This window comes from Cheilinus undulatus, linkage group 8 (assembly GCF_018320785.1).
Source record: "Cheilinus undulatus linkage group 8, ASM1832078v1, whole genome shotgun sequence".
Lineage (NCBI taxonomy): Eukaryota > Metazoa > Chordata > Actinopteri > Labriformes > Labridae > Cheilinus > Cheilinus undulatus.
Window position 1 is genome coordinate 49,594,059 of NC_054872.1, and position 22,704 is coordinate 49,616,762.

General features: G+C 37.4%; 3 protein-coding genes across 3 annotated transcripts in view; 2 read left to right on the forward strand and 1 right to left on the reverse strand.

The window, feature by feature from the left end:
- Window positions 1–3,028, forward strand: part of bmper (BMP binding endothelial regulator) — a 62,482-nt gene extending 59,454 nt beyond the window's left edge. The window contains exons 15-16 of the mRNA XM_041794040.1: window positions 41–171; window positions 1,831–3,028. Coding sequence (XP_041649974.1) covers window positions 41–171; window positions 1,831–2,012 — 313 coding nt within the window. The 3' untranslated portion in view covers window positions 2,013–3,028. The remainder of the gene's footprint in view (window positions 1–40; window positions 172–1,830) is intronic.
- Window positions 3,029–4,869: 1,841 nt separating this feature from the next.
- eaf1 (ELL associated factor 1) lies at window positions 4,870–14,181 on the reverse strand. Its single transcript, XM_041792985.1, has 6 exons — window positions 13,899–14,181; window positions 10,421–10,515; window positions 10,128–10,264; window positions 9,553–9,725; window positions 8,960–9,181; window positions 4,870–8,589 (listed from the first exon to the last, which is right to left on the reverse strand). Exons 1-6 carry the CDS (start codon window positions 13,999–14,001, stop codon window positions 8,540–8,542), a joined length of 780 nt encoding a protein of 259 aa, XP_041648919.1. The 5' UTR covers window positions 14,002–14,181; the 3' UTR covers window positions 4,870–8,539.
- Window positions 14,182–15,205: 1,024 nt separating this feature from the next.
- mettl6 (methyltransferase like 6) lies at window positions 15,206–22,099 on the forward strand. The gene is made up of 5 exons (XM_041792984.1): window positions 15,206–15,729; window positions 18,511–18,645; window positions 19,892–20,062; window positions 20,216–20,357; window positions 21,153–22,099. Exons 1-5 carry the CDS (start codon window positions 15,412–15,414, stop codon window positions 21,305–21,307), a joined length of 921 nt encoding a protein of 306 aa, XP_041648918.1. The 5' UTR covers window positions 15,206–15,411; the 3' UTR covers window positions 21,308–22,099.
- Window positions 22,100–22,704: the final 605 nt, after the last annotated feature.

Below are 22,704 nucleotides of genomic sequence, written 5' to 3' on the forward strand. Positions count from 1 at the left end.
CTGTATGGAGTAACATGATCCACTATCCTCTCTTCTGTAGGTCATGTGTGACGGATATGTGTGAGTGTCCGGTCCATAAAAACTGCTACTGTGAGTCCTTCATCGCCTACAGCCGAGCCTGTGAGAGGGAAGGAGTCCCTGTCATCTGGAGGCCCGACACCGCCTGCATGGGTGAGTGACACGGCTTTTTGCTTAAATGCACAGTATGTGAATACCACCACCAGGGGGCTCTCAAATCAACACAATAACGAAAGATGATGGGTAGAGATGTGCTGCTTGGCTCCGCCCACCTCTGCTGCTTACTTCTTGTTTTGAATTGAGGACTACATCCAATAAAAACTGCATGCAATAAGATGCATTTAGCAGTAGATCAATGTCTTCAGTTCATGGATTAATTCCTTGTAAGGAGGGGGAAAATCTGTCAAAAGTGGACTTCCTGGTTCGTGTTGCAGGCAGTTCCAGAATGATTTGTGGGTAGCTTGCAGCACAAGCTAGAAAGTCTAGTAATGCTGTATTTTATGGAGGATATGTGCACCATAATCACTGCTAGGGCACAAGACTAGCTTAGCCAGGCTGAGTGGCAAAACATTCTGAAGGTGGACTTCCTGGTTCATGTTGCAAGCAATTCTAGAATGATTTGTGGGTAGCTTGTATCACAAGTAAGAAACTCTGGTGATGCTGTGCTTTATAGGAAGCAGACACTGATGTCACTTTTAGTGCACAAAATGTTTGATCAGTCAGACCGAGTGACAAAACATTCTAAAACACATTTCTATGGAAATGGACAAATTAGGAGAAAAACAGAGTAATATAGGCTGGACTTGGATTTGTTAGTGATCCACAGTGCCAATAGGGCTGGGAAATTAACTGCATTTATTGCTGCAATTTTAAAATTGCAAAAGGTGCAATATTTCTTTCATCTGAAATTCGTGTCAAAATAGCAGTTTAAAACGTTTTTTGCGGCAGAGATGTTATGCATTACATATCAAGCAATCATTCTAGTGGCATATTTTTAGAGTAGAGTGTATAGAATAGAGATAATTGGACATTGCAGGGTTTCTGTACAGCTACAAAAATTTAATTCATTGTCCCTGAATGCCTTGTCACTTTAGATTGTATTATTTTACTGTATGGTAACCTTGCAAAGTAGATAGACTGTCCACATTTCATTTCTGTCACCAGGTAGATCCATCTTACAAAGCTGCACTCAGAAACAATTGTGCCAGGTCTGAAAACAGAAAATCAGCTTGATTTGAGGAGACTGAGGCGGTAGCTACAGGCGGGGTTTAGTTGTACTGGACGTCAACAGCAATGGCTGCTGCTGGTGTAGCATTTAGCTTGGATGTAGCTATTTTAAAATAAAATAAAGAGCGAAGAACAGCACTGAAAGCTTTTCATGACAAAAGATGCTTTCGATCTTCTCCCAACCGGCGTCAGCATGAGTTTCATCCACCAACAGACTATGCTCAGTTTCCTACAGGAGCTGCACATGCCTACTACCTCATTTTTGTCTTGTTTCTCTGATTGGCCCATAATGAATATGACAGACAGAGTATTTGTCCAATCACCATCAGAGATTTTTTGGCCTGAGAAAAAATTGGTACTTTTTAGCTGACATACAGCCTTTTACTGCTTACTCTCGTTATTTCTGTCACTAATGTGTGCTTTGGATTGCAATGGATTGCCCCTTTTCCTATATTCATTCATAATTACTGTAAAAGTATCCTGAGATGTTAGACCATTAGAAGCATGTGATGGACAACCTTGAGACCATCTGTTATTCTAAGACATGATTTTCTTACTTAAGTTTTTACCTTTCTCCTCTTTCAGCCACTCAGTGTAAACACGGCGCCGTGTACGACACCTGCGGACCGGGCTGCACCAAAACCTGCGACAACTGGAACGAAATCGGGCCGTGTCACAAACCCTGCGTGGCTGGCTGCCACTGCCCCGCCAACCTGGTGCTGTTTCAGGGACGCTGCATCAAACCCACATCCTGCCCGGGACGGTGACCCTTGTGATTCAGGTGGGAGGGGGGTGGATTGACAGTTAGGGGCAACCATTGCTAGTATCAGATTGAGGGGGCCAAGCAAGCCGAGAAGACTGTGGGAGGACGCTAAAGGGTCTCAAGCCAAGAGGTCAGATATGAGGAGGTACTCAGGGTCTGTATCTACACAGGGGAATGCTGCAGTGACTTCAGAGAACGGAGATACATCGTAAGGACGGGGCTGATACTCGCCGCTGCCTCTTGTAATACCAACCACCACCACTGGAGGTCTCAACTAGGAAGAGCTGAACTCATGAGAGGAAACTCTGGAGATTTTACAGCCTCCACCACCTGAGGAACGCTTGCCTGCTCTGCCATGGACTATCAGGAAATTAGGAGGAGCCACTGGACTCCTGTTTGAGCCGAAATGGCTCCAACAACTCTCAAAAACACTCAAAAGTGGGAAACTGAGCTCCTGCATTTGGAATACAGTGATTCAAAGCAGAAAAGCTGCCCTCATGATCTCTATTCCATCAGTTCATACTGTAAGCTAGCCAGATTTATATGAAAGACAGACAGCCTTTATATTATTATTGTTCTAATTATTATTAATATTATTATTTGTTGTTGATGTTAATTTATATATCTGTCAAATGATGTCGTAGCAAGAGCCAGAATCATGGGTATGATAAATGATTTAAAGGGAAACAAAAGCTATTTATGTATTTGTTGTGTACTTTTGTGTTACTGTTTGAAGAAATGTGACTCTGTTGTTGCACCATCGCAGGGAAAAAGTACTGTATCGTGTTCTGCTCCGTGTACAGGTTGTTGTGGTTCGTATCAAACTGAAGGTGTTCATCTTAGCATATGTTTCACGTGATGATGATTATTTAAGACCAGCAATATAATCTTTTATCAAAGTTTATCTCTGTTGTCTTTGCTCTCTGACTGTTAAAACTTTAAAAGTGCTGCCGGAGAAGGTTGCTGGTGAAAGTTGTGCATTTCAAGGAACACTTACAGTTCAATTAAAGCCAAGGTAAAAATAAATGTTGGACAATGATGTAATGTTTTATTTTGTTGATCCACCTTATGACTGGATGTCAAATCCTTGTCCATATTCTTTAATTTACAGTGATAAAGGGTCCGATCATCTGCCACCTGAATTATCATGTTAATGAACAAACTAAGCCGACCTGATTTCCAACCTGGGGTCTGGGCACCCCTTTCTGGGGGGGCACCAACGATTTCGGGGGGGGGGCGGGACCCTATCTGCATAAATTTCTAAATTCTAGGGATGCACGATGTTGGATTTTTGACGATATTCGATATGCCAATATTTACAGATTCATTTTAGCTTATACCGATATTTAAATATGCTTTTTGGAAAAAAGAATTTCAGTCCTTTTGGACACTTTAAGGTTCAAGGATAACCAAGGAAATAAACTGAAGTCCTGAAAAAAAAAAACACTTTAAAGCTTAAAGAATGAGGATAAATAAAGAAAAAGACCTCACCTGACATGGATCTGTTGGTTCAGACTTAAACTCCACTAATTTATTATATCAGTGTTACTCAACCAAAGAGCCAAATTGTTGGAAAATACCTTTGCAAAAGCCACAATCTAAGTGGTGAAAAGTGGCAAAAAAAGCTTGAAGTAGCAATAACAATTAGTTAAAGGTGGCAAAAATGGTCAAAAAGCAACACAAATGGGTAAAAATGTGCAAAAATGGGGAGGAAAAGGGTCAGAAAGTAGCAAAATGGGAGAGAAGTGACCAAAAAATGAGTTACGGGTAGCAAAAAATAGTCTTAAAGTGGCGAAAAATGAGCAAAAAGTGACTAACATGGGCAAAAATAGGAAACAAATGGTAGTTAATGGCAAAAGGTAGCTTAAAAGGGTGAAAAAAGGCTGAAATAGGGCAAAAATGGGATAAAAGTGGCCAAAAGAAGTGGCTAAAATAGGAACAAAACTATGAAAAAAGTGGTATTTAATGACAAAAGGTAAAGTAAGTGGGTGAAAATGGGGAGAAAAACTGAAAAAGGGCAAAAATGGGATTAAAGTGTAAAAAAAATGGGTAAAAATTTGCAAAAAATATCAAAATGGGAATAAAAGTAGGGAAAAAAGAGCTAATTAATGGCAACATGTACATTAAAGGGATGAAAAGTGGCAAAAATGGTGAAAAAGGGCAAAAAAAGTTTCCCTTTTTAAAGGTTTTCTTAGGGAATAATATTTCAAATTAAGTCATAAAAGAGCCACGTGTGGCTCAAGAGCCACACATTGAGTATCACTGCTATATATATGGACAAAATTTACAGTCGATTTATGCTGAAATACACAGGCAAAATATTGGATGTAAATATTGGCAGAAATTTTGATATCTGCTGATACTGATATTTGCCTTTTAAGCTAATATCTGCCGATACCAATACCAAACCGATAATATTGTGCATCCCTACTAAATTCACTAGACAAAACTTGCTTAAGCACCCATAAATTAAATCTCAGCATGCCTAAAAATAGCCAGAATTGGTCAATCTTCAAATTGCCTTGCTATTTTTTTAATAAAGAAAAGCAACAACCAGCACATGTTAAGTAAACTTTTTGGCTTTACCATTTTCAATTCTAAACAGCCAAAAGTATGAAGGTAGTTGGGTTCTGACATTTCCTGATAGAACACCATTACCACCACTCATTTTGATGGAATCTTTTCAACAATAAAGGTGCAGGACTGGCATCATTTTGATGAAGTACCCAAGGATTACAATTAACAAGAAGTTTTGTTTTACCTAGGAAGATTTACCAAAGAAGACGGGGCTTGACAACAGGTGAACAATAGCTATGTTTCTTGATTTACCGGAAGTCAAAGAAAAGACCCAGCACTCATTCTGAAGACAAAAACATCTATTTACATTCATTTATACATTTGCCTTCTTTTAATACACTTCAAATCTGCACAAACATATTTACATCAACAAGAGACGTGAGAACTGAAGCACCAAAACAACAAACAGCCTTCAATAACAGAAGTGACTTACAGATATCGGAGGGAGCACCAGAGAGGTAAATTTGGACTACGATGTCCGTCTGTCTGCTGTGGGGTTCTAAACAATCACTGTCAGAGAGAAGCAGGCAGAGAGAGCTTAACGAACGTAAACACATGAGAATAAAACTGTCATGGCTGCAGTACTGTGTGGTTACAAATACACAAGGTGTAACAACTCATCACTGCAAAACCCAAGACTTTGAGTGAATCAGGATTCCTATAACAAGACGACATGTCTCATTTATAACCAGGAAACACTATTTTAAACTGTGATCAATTCTTGGTATCTTGCAGTTAAACTCTTCAGTTTGATTGTTCAAATGATATGTCTTAAAAGCGAGGACTAAACAATATTTACCGAACACGAGTGAGGGAACTGCTTATATTAACACAAACTGTGTCTAATTAAAGCGACACATTAACACACACACACGACATGTTTGTTAACTGTGAATGCTCCTGCCTCCTGTCAACACGAGTTTCAGCTCAACAACTCTTTGGCATCTTCACTAATCAACACATTCACCTTTAGATCCAGACTTCAGTGCTGTAAGGCATGAGATGGTGCCATTGTTTAACTACAATATGAAGTTTTAGGATGAAAAAAATAAGATATTCTTTGTTTTAGACAAACTGATACAACACACTTTAAACAAACAGTGGTCTTTTGTGAACAAAACTAAAGCTTTTCAGATGTTTTTCCCCTTCTGGTGATTTAATCAGATTTAAAATTGATTTCAGGTATGTTTTTGCATTGATATGTCAAATTTTAACCTTTTATTCTATTCTTAAACCCCATTTTTATAGGTAATTCTCTAAAAAGCTCATCTTTTTTTGTAACCCCTTTTACAGTGGGATGAGGAAAATATTGCATAAAAGAATATTAAAGTTAAAAAACTGCCATATCTACAAATTAAAAACTGTGTTTGCAGAGGCAAATTACAAACTTCTCCATTGTTTTAGGATGTGTATAACACATATGCTCATAAGGCTGCCAGTAAGGGGTGTAAAGGTACACATAATCTTATTGAACTAGTTCTATACAGAACTTTTGGTACATTAGAAACATAAACTAATTCAAAAAATGTACTTCAAATGTGAGTTCCTGGACCGGAAAGTAGGAATGCACCACTGTAACTGGTGCACAAACATACATCAGCTCTGGCTAAGGAAAGGGGAGCTTAACCTCTGAGCACATCTGCATTGTAAATCAAATTAAACCAAAATGCAGGCCCCTGAACTGTCTTCAGGAAAGACAAAAAGTCTTAGTGGCTGCCGGTGTGAGTAGGTTGAAGACTTAAGCTACTGCAGGATAGGTATCTTCCTTAACTGCTCCCAAACTTAGTAGTCATTCCTATTGGTTAAAAATATTGATCCACTGTTGAAATCTGCAAGATGTCAATAATCTGACCTAATAGTTGGGAAACACTGGTTTAGGGAGGGCGCCAAAGATCTCAGTGGGGGCACAAGACTCTGTCTGTCGTTGACGTTGTCAAAATAAGATGTACAAATGTGGTTTAAAAATCATGACTGATTTTGATGATGACAAAATGGAACACAGTCGATTAGGGCCAACTTAAAAGATTAAAAAACAAAGAGAATCTCTGTATTATATTAAAAAAAAAAAGAGATTCTAAATTCTAAAAGTTGAAAGCAAGAACAAGTCTATGTGGGCCTATCATGTTGAGATTTTGTCAGTGAAAACAATCAAAACTGACGTGTACTTTTTCCAGGTGGGTCTAGAGGGGGCTTAGCTTTTCTCAGATATGAATAGGGGGTCCAAAAGAAACAAAGATTGGAACCACTGCTTTCTACAATGTGTACGAGGGAAAATGAAAATTTTGTAGTGCTTTTTTTCTAAAATGTACAAAACCATGGCTTCAAAACTGAAAACCTTACTGAACCAAAACATTTGTGTACCATTACACCCTTACTGCAAAGATATATTTTTGCCAGTGCTTTCAATAATCGTGAAAACTCTGCATTTTAACTTATTTTGCCTCTTACTTCTGATACTGCAGCTGCAAACTGGCTGTGTATTTAAATGTTTTTAAGCTGATATTTTCCATGATCAAACCAGAGATTAAAGGAACATGAATACTGGACTTACATTCAACTGTTGGCTAACATATTAAGCCATTACAACATCATGAGCTGGTATGGGTTTCAGGTCTTTTTTCTATGGATTTTTGAGGCTTCTCTGCCCCCTAGTGATGAAAAATGCAAATTTAAACATAAAATGCATGTTGTCAGACAGATATGAGGCCCTACATGACAAAACTCTGACACCAGTTTCCCTTAAGTAGAATACCATCAAGAAAAACACAAACCCGAAGGTTAATTTAGGGAACAATTGGACTACTTTTTCCACAATATAAGCAAGATAAATTCCATTTTCTTTTTTTTTATCATCAACAAATCCCATGAAAGACCAAACACAACTGCTATCGAGTGTTGTAGATGCATCTCAGGGATGGTGTATCTATCATTATGTATTTGAGCCAAAATGTGCCCAGAACTGATGTTATAATGCTCATTTTAAGCTCCTAAGATCTCCTCTGCTTTAATAATAAAGTATGGGACTCATCTGAGCTGATAAAGGAGATTTTAAAAGACAAGAAGTTCAAGCTTTTCTGTTTACTTGGATCCAACTTAGCTTACAAAACTGGGTGAGGTTTAAACTTAAAGAAACCTTCATTAAGTCAAAGGTAGTTTAGGGAATCTACTTAGCTTATACAGAAAGAAAAAAAACAATTTTGTGAGCCTGTTTTAGATATTTATGTCATCAGGAGGTCAGAAAATATTAATTAAGAAGAAAACATATTTTGAGTTTGGCTCTTTTCTAGGGATTTGCTGACTTGGAGTTGTTTACATGACAGCAGCTTTGGTAAAGATTCATCCCTTTGTACCAATAAAACGGAGTTTAAATACTTAAAATAGAGAAGAATTAAAAGTTTAAGATCAAGAAAGCGCAGCTGATAGCTTTAACGCTCCTTACAGATCCCAACACATTTAATAAGCAGATGAAACAATGAATCGTTCTTTCATTATCATTTGTCTCCGGGTCTGTGCGTCTGTGCAAGTCTGCCTTTCTTGTATTTCAGCTGAACTGATAAAAACACAACAAACATGCGTAGAAACTTCCCATAATCTTCTCTGCTAGACAATACCACAAGGTGATAAAATGAGGGTGATAAATCAGAACAATCTTCTCATCTCCCCATAAAAACCAACAAAAACAGATGATACAAGATAAAACTAGCTGCTCTAAGTGTGGAAAATATGTACGTATGTGCACTCTAATATATATTCTTCCAAACCTCTCTATTAAAAGTTTTTTTCTTCTAAAGTTTCCATACAAAACAAAATATACATCTAATAAAAAATACACTCTTAAAGCTCCAAGCTAACCAGCTTAAAGGATGTACTAAAATAAAATAAAAAAGTACAGTCAAACCAATATGAACGGCTGGGGTCGGCCAATCACAGTGAAGGACCGAGAGTGGAGGCTGATCAGTCGTCGTCACTGTCGCTGCCAGACTCGCTGAGCTGAAGGTCGTTTCCTGCAGGGAACAGACAGCATTTAGGCTCAGATAAATATACTTTTCTATGATATAGAGTCATTAATTTAAAGACTATGGGCAAGTCTTGTTGGGGTTTTCCTTTACAAGACAAAAAGGGATAAAAGGAGCAGGAACAGAAGCTGCTTGAGGCTCTTGTGAGTGGAGAGATTTGTGTTACTAACATGCTGTTGGAACAAGGAAAATACATTTCTAATGCCACATATTTTAAACTTTGCTACAAAACAGCAGTAGAAATGCAAGTTCAAGGCACCTAGTGTAGGATAATTTCTCTTTTTGAGCGACAGACAAACTCTTGCACAGTAACTTACTAGCACCAAAAATGGCCTTTAAAAAAACAGGTTTCACTTACGGAGCGTGTTCATGAGCTGGTTGTTTCCCTGTTGCCGGTCGGCTCCTCCATTAGCCATTGGGTGGCGGTTGGGGGAGGTCTGGCTGAGAGGTCGTGGGGCGTCGTGCTCGCCGTCGCTGCTGCTGCTGTCGTCGCCGCTTCCCGAGGCGCTGGCCGAGTCAGAGGAGCTGCTGCTGCCGCTGCTGCTCATCTGCTCTATCACCTCCACCTCAGCCCGCAGCTCTGCAAACAGCAGGGAGCAGAAAAGACTCTGTATGGGTAACATTTAGACACGGCTGCTTACATCCATGACATGACATGACACTCAAAGTGTTAACCGAAATACTTTGCTGCTGCTCCCTGGCAATTGTAATTCATCAGTGCCTTCAGAGAAATAAACCGCATTGTTTTGATTTTATTTCAGGTATCTAAAGTCCCTTACATTTTCTAATAGTCAAACTGTCAGGGCCCACCAGGGGGCCGCAGCCCTCACTTTGGGAAGCACTGTTGCATAGCTTAAAGAATATTAAATTGACGTGTTTATATAAAGAGTTGTAATTATCTTTAGGATAAGATTTGCATTGAGGTTAAGCATTATCTTTCAACATCCTCACCTCTCTTGATATCATCCAGCTGAGGCTCTGGGGAGGGATTATCTTTAGAAGGAGACGGGGAGGTCTTGACCCCCGCCCCAGGCTTGGTAGGGGCCCTGAACTGAGAGCTGGGCTGACTGGACCGGACCGACTGCTGCTCGATACGAGCCTGGATCTTACTGCTGCCCTCCGCCCTGAAACACACACACATGGATAAAGGTGTGAACACAATAAGAACTTCCTAATATCAGAATTTCCTCTCAGTTTCTCTGATTCTCAGCTGTAGGAATGTCCTCTTTAAGTACATGTTTCTGTCTCCAGTTAATTGGATAACCTGTTGAAAGTAATGTAGTTATAACTAGTGTCCAACAGGTGGAGCCAGAGATAACCAAGTACATTAAAGTGTCTTCATTCATGCAGACAAAAAGAAAAAGTAATTCCAGTTTGTGCAGGAACTGCTGCTTAAAAAGCTACTAAATGCTAGGGTGAGAAAAAGTAAAAATAGCACAAACTGTTTTCTTATGAAAGAGCTTTCAGCGTGTAACCTTTGACAACTTTGACCAAATATTTTTTTTCCCAGATCTATGACCCATTACCTGGTTTTCTTGACTTGGATGCTGCTGCTCAGCTTCTCCAGTACGAACTCCCCGGTGTCATGGTTGATGATGAGCACGCAGTCCTTCTGATAGGGCCGTTTGTTTCCTTTGAATACTGTCATGGGAGGAGTAGAGCCCTGGAGGGACAAAAATCATCTCAGAATGAAGAGCCTATGTTTAACTTTCGAGGCTTTATTTCAGAAATCCATGTCAGAGTGATAAAAACAAAGCTACACGCGCAACAATGAGTTTAACTTCCTGAACATGAGGGAATATTGACCAGACAGACATACTGGAATGTGAGGTAGTGTTATGGTGACTTCATCTCCTTTCCCGACTTGCAGCTCTCCCTCACAGCTTGTGTCGATAGATGCTGGTTTGAAGTCATCTAAACAGGAAGACATCATATAATATTAATTTATAAAGAGACTATACAGCTAAATAACAGGATAGAATCAGTAAAAGTAGTAAAAGAGAACCAGCATGCCCACACATTTTTATGTGCTTCTGGATATACTGTCTGTGATATCCTTATATTCTTAATTTTAACCTCAATGTAAAGCACCAATTCATAACCGAAGTTATCTCAAACCACTTTACAGAGAGGGCAGGTCTAAACTGTACTCTCTATTGTGGCCTTTTATAACAGACCATTATCATTAATATTACATCATTAACATTTATCACTGTAACGCTAGCATTAGCAAAAATAATGGCAGTGAAGAGATTAATGTATAATATATATATATATATATATATATATATATATATATATATAAATAAAGGTGATAATAACAATGTAATTAGAACCGTTTTGAAATTTTTAAGTAGTCTGCCCTGTAAATAAAGTAGGGCTGCAACTAATGATTATTTTTTATGTCGACTAATCTATCAATAAATTTCCCGGTTAGTCGATTAATCGTGATTATTTGGCATGCTATTTTGATCCCCATTTTACGTAAATAGTAGCAATTTAAATGGTAGCAGTTTCCCTGCCTTGCAGGTTACATATAACTAAAGGATGGCTTTCTTTAAAGTGACTGGTATGTCCATACAATAAAGCAAATTGCCCATCCAAAGTCCAAAAGGACAAAGCTTAATGTAAACAAATAAACCTTCCAGCCCAAGTGACTGATCAATAGATTATAATTTCTTTAAATTGCAGTGCAGGAACAACATGTCAACATGTTCTGGTGTGAGGCTGGCTCTCTTCTTTGAGTAGTGAACTGCAAGTACAGATTAGTTTTTACCAGCCGGTATTTGATTTACCAATATCAAAAACAATAATACGATTAGTTGACACTTGAATTTCCGTGCCGACTAATTTTTATAGTTGACATACTTGACTATGTCGACTAATCGTTGCAGCCCTAAAATAAAGTGGCTATTACTACTGCTATATTTTAAATCTGATGTCATATACAGGGAGGTTTTCTAGTATAAAAATGACATATTATGCTAAAATCACTTTTTCATGCTTTTCTAAATGAAATGTGTCCCTGGCTTTTCCACAATCCCCTCAAGTACCAGAACCCCCCCTCACCAACTCCCAGAAAATGTGTGCTAAAACAAGCCGTTCTCAAATTTTCCCCTTATGATGTCATATGGGGGGTTAGCCCCGCCCACATGTTTGGTTGGCCCTAACTGCTTAGAAGAAAGTCCCTCCCTCTTCTCCTGATCCTCCTCTTAGCTCGCAGCTGAGAGGAGGATCAGGAAAGCCACATCCATTTCATGAGTGGGGCGTCATCAGGGGCGGAGTCAAACAGCTCAGTAACATTTAAAGCACAGACACAGAAACAGCTTGATCTGAGCAGGGCTGAAACAGAGGGGTCTGTAGACATGCAAAACTCCTAGACTGGAGGGTGTTTTGTTTTGTTTTGTTTTTTTTTAATTTTCTCACAGATGTCACCTGGTGAAGCTCAACCACAAACCACATAAACATCTTCTAATCATATTTTTGAGCATCCAGAGGTCATAAGTTGGTCCAAACATTGGACTTGTCTAATATTTATTACTCCATAGTTCTACCTAAGATTGTCAAAACTTTTGGAACTTTTAACACGTTTAAACTTCCCATTTCTAACTCTGAGTCTGGGACAATCATTTTGACATAAAGGTATCGAAACAGGTGTCTTTATCTTATACTCGCAGAATAGCACTGGCTAAACTTTCAATGTCCATCTTCAGTGTGAATTTCCTGAAATGAAGACACCGTACACATTGCAGCATTAAAACCAATCAGGCAAATTTACACATTAAAAACTGTATATACATTCACCATCACTGCAGCCCTACACCGATCTGGGCATAAAAGCAGTGGCCAGATGAAAGCATCTCCTCAGTGCAAAACACACGAAAGCACACTTAGCTTTCAACTTGAAGGTTTTTCCAAACAGCCAAGATCAGTGGAGGGCTGCAGTGATGGCTGTTCTTCTGAAATTTTGACCCAGCTCTGTACAAGATCTCAGTCATTGGGACTAGCAGGTTCTAAGTCACCTTTCTTACTGAGGCCCTTCTCCCCCACTTGCTTAGTTTTTCTTGGAAGAGCCCTGGTTGTGTCAAACTTCTTCCATTTGAGAATTCTGGAGGCCACTGTGCTCTTGGGAACCTTAAGTGCAGCAGAGGTTTTTTGTAGCCTTCCCCAGACTTGTACCTTAAACCAATCCTGTCTCTGAGCTCTGCAGGGGGAGTTCCTTTGACCTAATGGCTTGGTTTTTGCTTTGATATGTATTGTCAGCTGTGAGGCCTTCTATGGAGAGGTGTGTGCCTTTCCAAATCATGTCCACTCAATGTAATTTACCACAGGTGGACTCTAAGGTGTAGAAACATCTCAGCAAGGATCAAGAGAAATGGGAGAAACCTGAGCTAAAATGTTGTCACAAAGGGTCTGAATACTTATGTCAGTGGGGTACTTTTGGTTTTTCTTTGAAATATATATATTAATGTGTTTTCACTATGCCATTATGGGGTACTGAGTGTAGATTAATAAGGGAAAAACAGACTTCAAACAACTCATTGCAAAATTGAAAAAAGGGAAGGGGGTGTGACTATTTTCTGATGCTCTCTATATGTGGGAATAATTGACACCAATAGAGCTGTTATTGGATCCTTCTTTGTCATATTTCCTCCATCTTCATGTCAAGTTTCTGTGAACCTCTGCGTACCCTGGCAACCTTAAAAGGGGTCATTTGAAAAGCACTGTAATAGGCTGCAAAAGTTGTTGAACACATCTTTTATAATCTTAAAAATTTTGACAGGCATTAATAAATCGATTGCAGATATTCTCAAACTTGTGTCACATGGGTAAGATTGAATAATATCAATTTAAAAGTAAATGTTGGTTGTTTTTCTCTGTGAATCTGTGAGGACAGACCTTGCTTTCTCAGTTTACATCATAGTAGATCTTGGTGACCACTGGTCTGTTATGATGTATTTTATATCTGATGATATTCTGAGTACTAACATTCCAATACTAAATTTTGTCACATACTGTATAAAGTTAAACTGCTTATTTAAACCTTAATATTTATATTTCCCCTCTAAACTCCACTGAGTACAGCAGCATAAACACTGAATGCAGCAGCAGTAAGGCAGTGGGTGTAGCTCTGTTTGTATGCAAATGACTTAATGTACTTATCCACAGGTTGTGTAATAGACATCCTCCTCGTCCATGTGAGCTGACTGATCATTCCCAACGCCTTGATTTAAACTCTACAAACTTTCTGTGACTAGATTATCTAAAATATAAATAACTTTATTTTCCATACTCACATCTGATTGTGTGAAACGAAGATTTTGGCCTCTTTTCAAAGCTTTCTCCGAGCTTCAAAACATGCTCCTCTTTGTCCAGCAGCGGATTGGTACTCCCGTTCATGTCTCCGTTTGTTCTAAAATGAGCTCACATTTATCTAAAATAATCCGAAGATCAAAATATCTCAACCTTAAAACTTCAGGGGGAGCTGCATGAGACGCCAACTACAAAACAAAGTTAGCCTACCGATGCTAACCTTTAGCAAAACATCCATTACGTCACTCTACTCCGCCTTTTCCGGTTTGGTCCGACAGTCGAAAACCACCGAAAACAGGTTCTCCTTCTCTGTTTATTTGTGATGGAAGCCCATTTCTACCGCTGAAAAAAAGAAAAATTTTGATATGTTTAAGGGATTATTATAAAAGAAAACTCAGAATTAGTCAAAATGCATTATTATGAAACAAAAGTCGAAGTAATAAGAAAGTAAATCTTAAATATGGGAAAGAGAATCTGAATCACGAGCTTATAAGTCATAAATGTGAAATTATAAAGTCAGTGTGGTGATTAATACGAAAATTAAAAGTCAACATAATGAGGAAATGTCGAATTTTTGATTGCATTTAATAATCCTTTACGGAGATAAGTAAATTAATCTCAGTTTGGACTTTTTTGAAAATGTCATACTTAAGTCTATTATCTCAAAATTTTGACTCTCTGTCTCAAAATCATGGCCTTTTCCACGTGAATCTGACTTTATCTCATAATTTCAACATCTTATAATGACGACTTTTATCGACTTCTATATTCTATATTTTTTCTTTTAATCTTATGAGTTTTTCTATTTTTATTCTCCTACTTTTTTATCATATAGTTTCAAATTTATATCTCGAAATTTTTACTTTTTTTAACCTCCTAGTTTTGCTATTATTCAAGAATTTCGTCTTTCTATCTCATAAATAGGACTAATTATGACCTACTTTCTCAGAATTTCGAATTGAGAGTTGTGTGTGTTTTTTTTTTAATATCTAATTTTGTATTATCTTCGTTTTTAAGTGGCTTACAAACCATAACGTGTTAACGTGAATAATAAACAAACGGGGGAATGTGAAATATTGGACGTTATAGTCGTTTTCGCCGATAAGTCAACACTGAAGGTGTTAGGTAATGATTCTCCAGAATAAACTGCCATATTTTTTGGTTTAAGGTATTTTTTCCTCTACCTTTAACGCTTTTGTAGAGCTATGGTTGTGATTTTCCACACTCAATCTCAAATTTCCGTTGCACACTGAACGCAAGGGTTTGGTTTACACGGAAGGTTTTCATTGACGGACAACATGGATGCCAAATGTTGGGAAAATGCGATTTCGTACACGAATTTCAAATTCTCATGTTAATTTTTTGTTGTTATTAGTGATGTCAGTGACTAAAGACGAATGAAACATGGCTGGCTGGTTCTCTGCTCCATAGAGAATCTGTTGATAACCTCACTGACTGACACTGCTGAGCCGTTAACCCTGGGGTCGTTCAAGCATCATGGCACAGACGGACGGTGACTCTGCTCCCGCTGGTGTTAATACTTCACCCCATGAAGAAGAATTTGAACCAGAAGACGGGTTATCTCCTCTACATGTCCCGGGACAGTCCAAAACCTCCTCAGCCCGGGTTTTAACCCCTGAGGAGCTGGACAGACTGAGCAGTGACAGAGCTCTGGTGTCAGAGTTCAAACAGATGAAGTTAGAGAAGGAGGCTCAGAAAAACTGGGATTTATTTTATAAGAGAAACACCACTAACTTCTTCAAGGACAGACACTGGACCACCAGAGAGTTTGAGGAGCTCAAAGCATGCAGGGAGGTGAGAAAAAGTCAGCCAAATATAAAAACGTCGCGTTATATGTTGTCATATATGTATTTATCGACTCTGAGATTAGTTAAATCCATGTTTTTAAAAATAATTAACAGTTCTGTTGTTACCGTACCGGAATATAGGGATGCAGTGATTTAGCCAGTCGCCATTACTGATGAGGTTTTCAATACTTTTTACTTAATAAACATCATTAAACAGAAGTCCTAGGCACCCACACTTGGATAACTTCTTGTCTTTATTTGTTGAAAAATGTTACTTGTTTAGGCTTTCAGATCAACTAAAGAAATTTTCATAATAGTCTAATTCACATATTTTTGTATAGATATCTTTATTTTCTTTCAAATGTACACTTTTTTTTTTTTTTGGCTCGATCAGTACGTATATCTCAGCCAGAGGGAGACTGACATCTAGATATTTCTGTGGCGGTCAGGTTTGATGCTAATATGCTGTGTAGTGAAAAGTGAAAAACCCAAGCAGGAAAAGTGCGCTCCAAAAACACCTTCAGCTGAAAGTTTCCATAGAAAACAGCAGTGTTTAAAATCAGGAATCAACTGAAAAATACAAATTTTACATTTTTATTCTCATAATTATATTTGTATTCTTTATTCCATTTCTGAATTTTTATTCTTTTTCCCCAGTTTTATATTTACATTCTTTATTCCAATTTCAATGTTTTTATTTATTCCGCTTTTAATACTTTTATTTTTATTCCCATTTTTTATATTTTTATTGTTTGCTCCCATTTTAATGTTTTTATTCTTTAATTTTATTTTCATATTTTTATTCCCTTTTCCATCTTTATAATGCTATATTTTTGTGCCTTATTCCAATTTTAATGTTTCATTTTTTACTCAAATGTTTATATTTTTATTCTTTGTTCATATTTTAATGTTTTCATTCTTGATTCCCATTTTATTACATTTTTTATTCCCAATATTATATTTATTAGACCACCTGTCATATTTGTCTCAGAGACTATCCAACATCATGAAGTGCTTTAATGCGGACTTTTTCATTTTCAGTGAGCTCTCCACGTTTTACCATTTTGAACAGGAATGAGAGATTTCAAACTGAATTCACCCAAATTTGAGCCGGCTCACTGGGCTTCTCTGAGAAGTCAGAAATGAATCAAGCATAACATTCAACCTCTAAAACTAATTTTTCTGTTCAGGAATGCAAGTAACTAACTATAATTTGACATACTCATCAAGAAATAATAATGTGCTTTACTGTTTTTTCAGTTTTTTTGTAAATCAGTAAATTTTAAAATTCATGGATAACTTACTTTGGTTAGGGTTAGGGTGGTCTAATAAATTTGTTAAGCACTGTATATCGTATTACATAGGCCTGCTTAGTTATTAAATATGATTCAATCACTGATTTACCTAAACATTACCATTCTGAACACTGAAAACTAAGAATTAAATAAAAATAGATAAGTGAAAATAAAAATGAAAATATTTTTGTTTTTGAGGTAGTGATGATGTACTTATGTGGCCAAAATATAAATAAAGGTTTACCATGCATGATGAAACCTATAGACCAGGGGTGTCAAACTCAATCAAAGCAGGGGCCGGATTCTGAATTTGGGTCTAACCTGAGGGCCTGACAGGGTCAATATTTAACCATCAAATGTCAACCTTATTTTCACCAGAAATTGATTATGGGTAAAAAACTTGGCACTGATGTTAAATAATTTTGCGATTAAAAGGTGAACATGATAAGTTAAAAACTTAAAATTCGAGATAAAAAGTCAAACTTATAAGTTTAAAAGGTAAAAACATGACATTTAGAGTCAAAATAATGTTTTAAAAAGCAAAACATGAGATAGAACATTGAAACCACGAATTTTAAAAGTCAAAACTGAGATAAAATTCAAAATCATAATTTTTAACAGTCAAAATATGAGGCAAACATTGAAATCATGAGTTTCATATGTCAAAATATGAAATAAAATAAAAAAATATGCGTTTTTAAGGTTAAAAAAAATGAGCAAAAAGTTAGGAGTTGAAAAAGGTCAAAACATGAGATAAAAGTCAAAATAATGACTTTAAAAGGTCTACATAGGATTTGAAAATTCAAATTATTAATCTAAAAGTAAAAAATATAAGATAAAAAGTCAAAACCATAACTTTTAGTCATAACTGTGAGATGCAAAATTGAAACTATAGAGAAAACACATATTTCTTCCCCACGTATCTGACTTTTTTATTAAATTATTTTTACTGTTTCCTTTTTCTAATTTTTATGACTCAACAAGGATATTATAAATCATCAAGGTTAAGTTCACATTCTTATACTGGAGGAAATCTGCAGACCTCATACTGGTGGGCCAGTTAAAATAAAAATATCATATGATCTGCACGGCCGGGTATAACTGCACCATGGGCCGGATTTAGCCCCCGGGCCTTGAGTTTGACACCTGTGCTATAGACAATACAAGTGGAATAGCTTTTTAATGGCTTATGTTAAAGTGTATCGTTGGAAGACTGTAACTGTATCACTGATGGCTTATAAACAAACCTATGATGGTTGGGTGCTGTGCATTCATGACATGTTAAAGTACATCAGTCAGTCGGTTATAGTGCATCTGTGGTGAGTGGAATTTGTGGATCACCTTCCTATTGAGGGATTAAGAGGGAAAAAAGTTTCCCATCATTAAGAATATTCATTGTATTATATATTTACTTGAAGCAACACAATAGTGATGAAGTGTTTTAAAGCATGTCTTTGACATTTTTTCTGTCTTTGTCCTGCCTCGGTTTGCAGTTTGAGTCCCAGAAGCTCGTGCTGCTGGAGGCCGGCTGTGGTGTTGGAAACTGCATCTTCCCTCTGCTGGAGGATGACCTCAACATCTTTGTCTATGCCTGTGACTTCTCCCCACGAGCTGTGGAATTTGTCAAAGTAAGAGATCTTTCATCAAACCATTTATGTAATAAACTAGAAGAGGGCACCTGGCTGTGGAGGAATATTTTCAACTGGACCAAAATTGCAATTTCAGCTGAAATTGTGTGGGGATGCTGAGGGCTGACTTGTGGAAGAACTGCTGAAAATAGCCAAAAAGCACAAAAATAGCTGAAAATAGCTTAAAATGCCTTAAAAGTAGCTGAAGATGGCATTCACTAGCTAAAAAGGTTAAAAATAGCGGAAATTAGCCTAAAATAGCTGCATACAGCTTAAGAATAGCTGAAAGTAGCCTTAGAATAGCTGAAAATCTCAAAGTAGCTGAAAATGGCATTCAATGGCTGAAAAGGCATAGAAATAGCTTTAAATATCATGAAAATAGTGGAAAAATAGCCGAAAAGAACACAAGAAGCTGAAGAGTATGATAGTAAAATAGTGAAAATAGCCCAAGAAATGCCAAAGTTATGAGGAGTTGAAAAAAGTGCAGATTTGTAAAATTTTGCCATCTGTTTAAGATTGTTAAACAAAGTTAAATATCTAAAAAAAATTATAAAAGTTAGAAATGAGAAAAGACATACCAGTCAAATCACGAAGAAACTGAATTTTTTTGAGGTTTAAACGGTGTCGATACGACTAAGTATGAAGGAGGAGATAGCCACCATGGAAAAATAATAATAAAGAAAATGGCCAACAAAAAATTCAGTAGTGTGGATTAGGGGTGCACCGACTGCAATTTTCTGGCCGATCACCGATCACTGATCTTTGAAAAGCCTGACCTGCTGGTTCCGATTTTGGTCGATACCGATTTTTTTTATAACTGACAGCATACACCTTCAATGTTCTAATTTTATTTTATTGAAAAATATTGAACAATACCCGTGAAACAATACAAACTTGTTGTTTTAACTGCACATGAGGTAGTTCTCTCAAATATAAATGAAAAGTTTAAAGCATTGCTGTCCAAACTACTTAATTATATCAGTTCCTTTAGTCTTTCATTTTTCACATTTTAGCAGGTAGAGGCATATGAAACTGATCTTATCCACCGATCTTATTTACAAGGATCGGCCGATCGCCAGTCTCCTAAAATTTAGGAAATTGGCGCTAATACCGATTTTGGCCAATCGATCGGTGCATCCCTTGTGTGGATGCTAACTCAGCATCCCCACTAATTAAATCAAACATGAGAGAGGTCACTACATCTCTTAAGTCAAATTTAAACCCTTTATATTCCTCCTGTTAACAGAAAAACCCTCTGTACTGCCCTGAGCGCTGCAGTGCCTTCCAGTGTGATCTGACCAAAGATGATCTGAGGGAGAACATTCTGGAGGGCAGCGTGGACGTCGTCACTCTAATCTTTGTCCTGTCTGCTGTCCATCCTGACAAGATGAAGCTGGCTCTGCAGAACATCTGCAGGGTGAGGGCAAACACAGCAAGCTTGTCAACACTCCTTGAATGTCTGGGGGAAAGTTTGAAAGTAGTTTATAATAATCTTGTGCTTTTTAAAGTAAGTAAAGTAAAGTCAGTCTGAGCTCTGATGATATTCTTTAACAAAAATATGCTTTTTAAGGTGCTGAAGCCTGGCGGTATTGTCCTGTTCAGAGACTACGGCCTCTACGATCACGCCATGCTGCGATTTAAAGCCGGCAGTAAGCTGGGGGAAAACTTCTACGTCCGCCAAGATGGTACCAGATCCTACTTCTTCTCTAAAGGTCAGTGACTTATCGTGTTTGTGTGTTGTTAAGATGGCTTAGTAAATTGATACACAGATGTGTTGATAGGCAGACATTTGAGATAAATTGGCAGGCAGGTAGTTAGGTAGGTAGGTAAAAACAGAGCCAACACATCCTTGGCTTTGAGAGAATCTAAATAACTGCCTTTTACAGATTTCAATTGCACAGGAGCTCGACCATTTGTCTTTTAAATTACATATTTGATCGTTCAGGAGTAAGATGGAAAGGAAAAGGAGCAAAAACAACAGCAGACCTGTTGCAAGTATTGTCCTCTGTGTGCTGTCTTGGTTAATAACTGATATCAGAACATTAAAGAGCCCCTCTGCTTCGTTTTTCAGTGAATTCATATCTTCTAAACATAACTTAGACATTACAGAAAATGTTCATGCTGCAGGTAGAACAACCGCTGACACAATCGGCTGAAAAGTCACCTGTTAACACGGTCTCATTTTAAAACATTACACCTGCTCTCTTACAGTAAAGATTTTTTGATAAATACCTTTGCTGCTTTAGCCCACAACTTTTATTCGTATCAAAATATTTTGTTATTTAATCACAAATTACTTGTCTTTACTGTAATTGTAATTAAGTGATTAAAAAGCTGCTTAAAAAGCAGAAAAAAGGGGTCAGATTTTACATTTTTACTTTTGACATGATAAGCACCCTACTCTTTAATGCTGATGTCAAATAAGTATAGAAAATACAGAGTAAACGTGGAGAGTATGCAGAACCCCTGATCTAAAGTGTTTTTCTGTTCTTTCTTTCTGCTTCTAGAGTTACTTGCTGAGCTCTTCGAGGAGACGGGGTTCCAGTGTGTCTCCAATGACTACGTCCTGAGAGAGACAGTCAACAAGAAGGAGGGGCTGTGTGTCCCCAGAGTGTTCCTGCAGAGCAAATTCACTAAACCCAGCCAATTACAGAGCTCCTGATGCCAGTTTACTAAAGACACTGAAGACTGAAATGTCTGATCGGCAGTGGATACTAACATGGTGAAATGTCACAGACTGGGGCTTGTGCCTTAGACACCACAGTGTTTGGATCCTTTACATGGAGAAACCAGAGGCTGAGGTGGATAAATACTGCTGCCTCACATAAATCAACAGCTGTTTTTGCTCTTTCATCAAAAGATGCAAAAAGTGTGAGTCCTGGGGGCTTTATATTTAGAAAAATGTGGAATTGTATGATGATAAGGCAACGATTAACAACATGAACATTAGTTAACAAGAGGTTATTTTGGAGCTGAATGAAGAGGACATTGGTCGGTGTTTTTTATACGTTTTTACACGTTTGTATGGACTTAATCACACTTTAACAAACTTCTACAGTTCACCCTAAATTTTTAAGCTTTTCATCATGTGAATAACCTGCTGGTTTAACTGAAAATAATTTGTCTTGATATTTAAAGGCAATTGCATTTTCTTAAGCTGTGCCATATTTTTAATAAGGATAACAAATACACAATAAGCAGCTTTTCTCAATTGGGAGAAAGTTTTAAAATTATGGAAATATTTTTGAATTTGAGAATTTGTTTTAAAAATCTGTACGAATTATTTTTCAGATTTTTATTCTAGCATCTGTACAAGACTCTACAAGACTGTGTCTTGACATTTGATTTTTTATTTTTGCTTTGAAACTGTTCATAAAAAGATGATGAAATTCATTTCCATTATCACAGTTTGATCTTAAATTAAGCCATCTATAAATCAAAGGTTATGATAATCTCAGACATTTTGCCATTTCTGTTCTTTGACAAACTTTAAAACAACCACATAGCACATGCAATGATCTGTCCATCCATCCATGCACAGGATGCACCCATAGTTTCATATCTGCCCTGTGTACGATTGTTGGTCAGCTGTGGTATGAGCAGATATCTGTTCCCAGTGTTGATCTTTTGTGTCCTATCAGTTTGATGCACACATTTGGTATATTGTTGAATATTATATATTGTTGAATCAAATGAGAGATTTTTATTTGGCAGAACAAAAAGTTCTAGTTGACCACCTAAAACAAAATTTTCTAATGTAGAGAAACAAAGTTTACCTCACAAAACTTTTGTCGGTTAACTTCACCTAGACTTCCTCTTACAAAGGTCACACACTTAAAGCTGCAGAGCCCATGCAGTTTCCTGTCCTGTGGTTTGAGCCCCTGCTACAGCTGCAAAACAAGATGAAGATGGTGAAACAGTAGCACTTCTGCAAGTCATTTCTTGATGAGTATTACTGGGACAGATCAGGAAAACTAGAATCTCAGTTTTTGTTGTTTTTCCAACTTTTGCAATCAGTGCTGGAGAGCTAAATGAAATTGTTTTAACAAGTAGTGAAAA